Raw genomic sequence first — 7,063 nt, forward strand, 5'->3', positions numbered from 1 at the left:
CCAATTCTTTTCTAAGTCTGTTTGTTCCTTGTGCCTTTTTTCTGAAATGTTGCTGGTCTAAGTTTGTTAGCTGGCTTCCGTTTTTGCTGCTCGCTAACAAATTTACCACCTGGGAAGGCGCAATTTAAGCAGTGCAATTTAAGTAGTGCAATTTAAGAAACCATAGCTAAAGGAAATTTTGTTTTTACATTCACATGCCTTCACAAGATTCACAAAAATCTTGAAATGATGGAAACTTCGCCTTTCTAAGTCATCAAGTTAATTTCTTTGCCTTTAAGCCAGAACCTTCTTCAACTATCTCAGGAAATGAGAATTTCTTCTATTTAAAAAAAATAATAATAATTCCAGAGAGGGAAATTCCACAAGTTTCCTGAACAAGACATTACAAATCTTATTGGATGAGTCAAGTCATCCAACACCCAGCCCAGCTCTATGCCTGACTTGAACACGCTGGGACTTTTCTTAGGTCTCGCCTTCAAAATGATGCAAGACTTGCAGTAGGAGACTATTCCAGAATAAAATAGCAAACAGGGACTAATGGTGGTGATGATTTTCTATAACTGCGACGATGAGGGTAGTTTGGGTGCAGGTAGAGAAAGCCTTTGCTAAAATAGATGTGTACTTTATATAATAGACTGTTTTAAGCACCATTCATGTGCACTTAGCTTAAGTAAAAAACCTGAGATTAAAAAAAAAGAAGAAGAAGAAGAAATGATATGAAGAATATAAGCTGGCATAAAAAGGAGGGAAAAAAATAAGAAGAGAAGAAACCCAGAGAGCACTGAAGGACAGGTTGGAAGATGAGTTCTAAGGGTGCTCAGCCAGGGTTGCATAGCTGTGGACCACTGGCATCAGAGTAACAGCAGAATGGACAGGCTGGGAGTAGGTGGGGTGGGGTTCCCTAGAAAGTGGCTCTGACCAGGTAGACCCATGACCTGGTTATTTATTCGTGCAACCAACATTCACAGAGTGCCTGTTAGGTGCCAGAAACTCAGAGACTGTGTTAGACATAGTACAGGCTAGGGCGGGCTCTGTGCTCATGTGTCTTTATTAGGAAAAAGAGAGGAGAAAGAAGAGGAGGAACCCTTTCTGTATGTTTACTATCTTACATCATGTAGTCAGGTTCCTTGGGAAACAGAACCAGATTCTTAGATCTGCCTGCAAAGCATTCATTGAGGAGTGCTCTCAGAACAACTGTGAGAGGAAGGGGCGGGGGTGGGGGAGGAGGACAGAGCTGCAGGAAAAGATGAAAGGCAATGCACTTGCATGGAATCAGCTGGTCTCCGAAGGAGCTCTGGAGCTGAGCTGGCTCTTCAGAGTTGTCCTAGCGACCGGCCTCTCTACCTCAAATCAACCAGTCATTGGATGCAGCCACCTCAGGGAGAACCCTGAGCCTTGTCTAGGCAGCTCCCTTCTCCTAAGGGCATTTCTGGGATAAGACCTCGCTGTGAGTCATCAGCAGCCAATACTCCTGCCGGGAACTAGGGAACAAGTACCTTGATGCTGGGGACATGGGAGAATCTGGGGGCCACACCAAGGGATACACACCATATGAGGATAGTAAGGCTCAGGGATGTTAGGTAACTCACTCAAGATCACACAAGTGAACAGCGGAGCCAACCTGGCCCCAGAAGCGGGGTCTTCAATCACTGACCTCTATACAGTGTATATATAAAGAACCTACCAGAATGTCATGGTTGCCCAGGGACCTTACAGCTATTTTATTTTAGGTACTGGTGGTGATGACTTCAGCTATCTGAGAGGTGAAAACAGTGGCCTTAAGCATTTTTGTGAACATATAATCAATTTTTGACTCTGTTAAGTCAAAACAGAGAAAAAATTCTCTTCCATAGATGAATGTATTAGCCTGTTAATGGAAATTAAATGTTGGCCCCCACTGGGTCCTATAACATAAATGGATCCTGTCTTCTCATTGTTTGTGAACTGCTCTGGAGTTTGGACCAATGGAAGGTCCTCAAGGATTTCTCTTCCCCCGGCCCTGCTTTGCCATCTCTGAGGACCTATGTGATGAAGTTACTGTTGTCAGGGTGACAGACTGAGGAGAATGAGGTCAGAGCTGTGGGAGGCTTAGGCAACTTCATGATAAATGGAGGGAAAGGTCGTGCCTCTGTTGGTTAAGGGGGGAGGGGACCATCCAGAATCTCCCCTGGAGATCCCAGTTATGTGGCACAAAGTTTCATGAGGAATTTTACTTTTAAAGAGAGGAAAACCCAGAACACTGTATAAAGCCAACAAGTTAAATTATAGCTAAAATCCCCTCCAATCCCCTGTCTCCCAGTTTAGTTTCCTTGAGGTCAGGGGCAGTCCCTGGATAGAAATGGAGTAGATAGGGAGGAGGGGACACAACATTTGTCCCAGGCACTGGAAACCTGAGCTGACACGAGCCCCCTGAAGATATCCACAGTACAGCCGTGTCTCCACACCCAGCTTCAGGGATGTCCCCATTCAGCACAGCTCACTGCTCTCTGCTGGAGCTGGCCATCTCCATCCCCAGGACAGCCCTGGTGCCTGAAGGCTGTACCTGCACAGCTAAAGGGGGCTCTACAGTGGCCATCCTCTGGTTGGGAAGCTGGAGTATGCACCCTGCAGAGGGAGATGCCAGAGCAGTGAGGCGGGAGGATGACCCTTGCCTGGACCCATAACCCATCAACCTTGGTCAGGTGACCCACATTCCAATAAATCACCTTGGCCTCTGCATGACCTCTACCCAAAGATGAGATGACTAGAAGCCCATCACCACCCTCCTATCTCCACACCCAGTGCGTACAGCATTCTGAGAGCTTTCTGTGTTTTGAGTCCCATATCCCTCATGGTCATTCTGTGATGAGGCACTCCTTTTATTTCTACTTGGCAGATTTGGAAACTCAAAACACAAAGGAATACATGGCCCAGGATCACAGACCCTGGAGTCAGTAGAGCTGAGCTGGCATCCCAGATGCTCATGATAGCAGAGCTCATGCTTATAACCATGGGGCTACACAGCCTCTCTTTCCCAACAGAGAAGTGGCCGCTCCTTCCCTAGGGTGGGTGCACTCCCTCATTAGGCAAAAGCTCACATCTCCTCGCTCTTTTTGTTACTCTCTTTGGGAACTAGGCAGGAACTGGCCACTGGGACCAACTCTCAGTGGCACCCCACCCACAGCGCCCCCTGTCACCAATCCTGCGCATCTTCCCTTTGAATGCCGTTGGATGCTTCACGAAGAAAAATGAGGATGCCTCCATCAGAAAGGATGAATACCCAACTTTTGTAGCAACATGGACGGGACTGGAAGAGATTATGCTGAGTGAAATAAGTCAAGCAGAGAGAGTCAATTATCATGTGATTTCACTTATTTGTGGAGCATAACAAAAAGCATGGAGGACATGGGGAGTTAGAGAGGAGTTTGGGGTAAATTGGAAGGGGAGATGAATCATGAGAGACTATGGACTCTGAAAAACAATCTGAGGGGTTTGAAGTGCCGGGGGGGTGGGAGGTCGGGGTACCAGGTGGTGGGTATAATAGAGGGCACAGACTGCATGGAGCACTGGGTGTGGTGAAAAAAATAATGATACTGTTATGCTGAAAAAAAAAATTAAAATTAAAAAAAAATGAGGATGGTCAGAAAGTTGACATGCGCTGAGGTGGATAGTGCTTTTGAAATGGGGCAAAACAGATATTTTGCCAAGTAAAAATTAAAGCTGTTTAAAGGGAGGTGGTAAATTTCCTGGAAGGCAAGGAAGAGAAGGAAGGCAAGGAAGCCAACAAGTTTACATAAAATAACTTAAGGAGTATTACAGCAAGTTATGAGACTTCTGTGCCTTTATAAACACAACCACTAGCTAGTCATTAATTAATCATTAGTTGACACACCAATTAATCAGTAGGAAACACAATTATGAAATCAGCCCCTGAGGCCTCAAGAGCGAGAAATGTTAAGGCTCAGGATCTCACCTTGAGCAGCATGTTTGGAATCTATCTTTAAACTGATCCTCTGAAACACAGTGAACCCATCTTAAGTCATAAAACTGAATGTTTTATTAAGAAAACTTCACATTAAGTCATACTTTCAAGATGACACCTAACAGAGCCTGGAAAGGAAACAGCCACAGGTAAGCAAACCCCTCTGTGCTCATTTCAAGAGCCAAAAGATGTCAGAAGAGATAATACTGCTCAGGAAGGCAGAAAACACTGAAGTTCAAGTGCACTCAACATACGAAGTCGCTTAATTTTTTTTTCTGGGGGCACGCCAGCCACTGTAGCAAATAGAGTGTAGACTCATAGAATGTTAGGAGACAGAACTCCTGTTTTGAGCCATTTACACTTTGATTGGAATGTTAAGACTCACATATGGGTAGAAATAAGAAGATAATACTATTACATAAATAACCAGAGACTGAATGATGCCATGAAAACTCAAGGAAAGGAAAAACAAATGTGAGTTGGAGTTGGTCAGCAGAGATTCTAAAGAAAACATGGGATTTTGGGTGGCCTATGAAAGCAGTAAAGTGGTGGAGAGAGGTGGATAAGCCTTTCATTTAAAGATGGTGTGATGGGGTACCAGGTGGTGGGTATTATAGAGGGCACGGCTTGCATGGAGCACTGGGTGTGGTGAAAAAATAATGAATAATGTTTTTCTGAAAATAAATAAATTGAAAAAAAAAATAAAGATGGAGTGAGAAAGGTGATGGCAAGAAGCCTAGGGACCAACGCTGGAAAAGACATAGGCCTTCCTGGAGAAGAAACCAGCTCTTCTGGGGAGAAGGGGACCTTAAGGCTGAGTCGGCTGGTGAGCTCTTCAGTCAGGAGTTCACAGTTGGATCCATAAAAATAGGAGGGAGCCACTGTGATTTCTGGAGGGGCAGAACCACCTTGTGCAAGCAGGCTCATGAAGGTTATAACAAAACCCAACCAAAACCAGTGCTTTGGGAAGATGAATCGGAAATCTGAGAGGTAGATGCATGGATTGCTGGCTAATAAGAGGGCAATGAAGAGATAATCTTGTCACCTAGGTACAAATTAATAAGAGCCTGTAATTACAGGGATAGTAAGATTGGGGAAGAAGGAAAAACATAGGATCTGGTGGCTGATTTCATCAGGGAAGTGAAAAGGGTATTAATACTAGAAGAGTGTCTTCCACAGAAGCCCCAGTAGCCTAATGGATAAGGCATTGGCCTCCTAGAAGAGTGTCTTCCACAAGATAAGTGGCATTTTCCATTCTTGGAAACATGAGGGCTCCGGGGCATGGAACTGAGAATGAAGAAGTCAGGGAGATGGTTCGTGGGAGTAGGTGAGAAGTATGTTCTCAGCCATGCTTACTGTGAGGTGGGACGTCCATACCGGAATTTGGATTAGGTTCCACCATCAATCCTGGCTGCAGACACCCCTGTCTTTTGTTGACTATTTTTAATATAAAGCCTATAGATAACTCAAAGCTGAGGTTTTCACTATATTATCCTGCTCTACAAAACTATTTCTTTGTGGTTTTCTATTTGTGTGTTTGTTTCACAAAATTCTATGATTGAAAAGAGTCACCTTGATAATTTCAAGTACACAAGAGAGGCCAGGGCTGGAAACTTTCAAGTCAAAATCAAAAGCCAGCAAGTAGCCAGACAGGAGGAGAATGTCCAGGCCCCTTGAATTTGAACCTTCTGCATTTCCTCTCAGTAGCCCTTTGGAGTATCACTTTTTCTGACCGTGCATAACTTCTGCTTAGGATTGTGATTCCCAAGGACTGGAATATTTTGTCCGGTTTCTGAAATCACAGGTTTTTACAGCACCCTACATTTTAGTTAAAAAAAAACTGAAACAGTAATTAGCATCCCCAAAGGATGGACTATTTTTAGCTTTTAACTAATATTTTTACATACTCCCAAAACATTTTTTAAAAACCTGTCTTTCTCTCATTCATTCACACTTCATTCATCAGAATGTGGTCAGCTGGGCTAGAGAGACAAGAAGGAATCGAGTCATAGGATTGGTTGGTAAATTGTTAAAAATGTGTATTTGCCATTTGGCTGAGTGATCCATCCTTTACAATGGAGCCTGAGCCTATAAAAAATTGACGTGGGATCTGAACATGGCAAAATGTGTTTGCTTTTCTTAGATAAATCTGTTAGTATGTGCTGGAAAATGGCATCATTCCCCCATTGGAAATTGTGCTTCCCACGCAACATACACCACTCTGTCTTCCCTCACAGATTTCCCCAAGCAAAGTTCAAAATCCTGCTTGTGTTGGTAGTCAGTCCCACAGTGAAACTATTAATTTAGTCTTTCCATTTGAGCTCATCCAAGAAGAACTCCAAGATATGATTCTTTTCAAAAGAGTGTTTAACAATTAGCACAAAATACAGCTACCGATAACTTCTGAGCTGGGTTTCTCAGAGCAGATTGTCAAGTCAAAAAGAAAAGTCAAAACTCACAGACAATGAAGAAGGAAGACAAAGAATAGAATTTTGTATTTAATAAAACTCAAAGGTGATACATGTAAAAACACTGGTACTCTATAGGACAAACAGCTTGCTTCCTGGTATGGTCATACGGGCTTACCAGATTTAGGAATGTCAAGTACTTCCACTGTCCGCCATTGAGAAAGACTTTGGATTTCCGCTGGTCTCCTCCTTGTTGTGAGATGTAATAATTGAGAAAAATATACCAGCTCAAAACAAGGAAGTGGTATACGCAGGTACAAATCCTCGTCATGGCTAGCTCTGACCAGGGAGCCGTGATGACTCAGGTAGCTTTCCTCTGGTGTCCGTCTGTGGGTCACAGCCGAAGTCATAAGGCATGCCCGAGAGCTGTAAACCACACCCCTCTGGGACTGGGAGTTCCAGCAAGGCTGAATTTGGCTTCTCTCATAGGCTCCTTCCCTGATAAACTTGGGAGATGGGATTATTGCTGGTTTTTAGACGCTTTTATTTAGATAATGATAAGTAATCCCCAGATTTACAGAAGTTTCAATGCTTAGGCTTGGAAGAGGAGCAGGGGGAAAGGCAAGATCTGCACTTTGCACTGTTTGGCTGGGGTGACGGTTAAGGGACCTTATTGTGAAACACCAAAAAACCC

At 43.8% G+C, this 7,063-nt stretch overlaps 1 protein-coding gene across 1 annotated transcript in view; it reads right to left on the minus strand.

The window, feature by feature from the left end:
* LOC122912775 (androgen dependent TFPI regulating protein) overlaps positions 1-6,759 on the minus strand; it is a 61,120-nt gene extending 54,361 nt beyond the window's left edge. The window contains exon 1 of the mRNA XM_044258944.1: positions 6,548-6,759. Within this exon, the coding sequence (XP_044114879.1) occupies positions 6,548-6,700 (153 nt within the window). The 5' untranslated portion in view covers positions 6,701-6,759. The remainder of the gene's footprint in view (positions 1-6,547) is intronic.
* Between the last annotated feature and the right edge of the window lie 304 nt (positions 6,760-7,063).

The sequence above is a fragment of the Neovison vison genome, chromosome 1 (assembly GCF_020171115.1).
Source record: "Neovison vison isolate M4711 chromosome 1, ASM_NN_V1, whole genome shotgun sequence".
In the NCBI taxonomy this organism is placed as follows: domain Eukaryota; kingdom Metazoa; phylum Chordata; class Mammalia; order Carnivora; family Mustelidae; genus Neogale; species Neogale vison.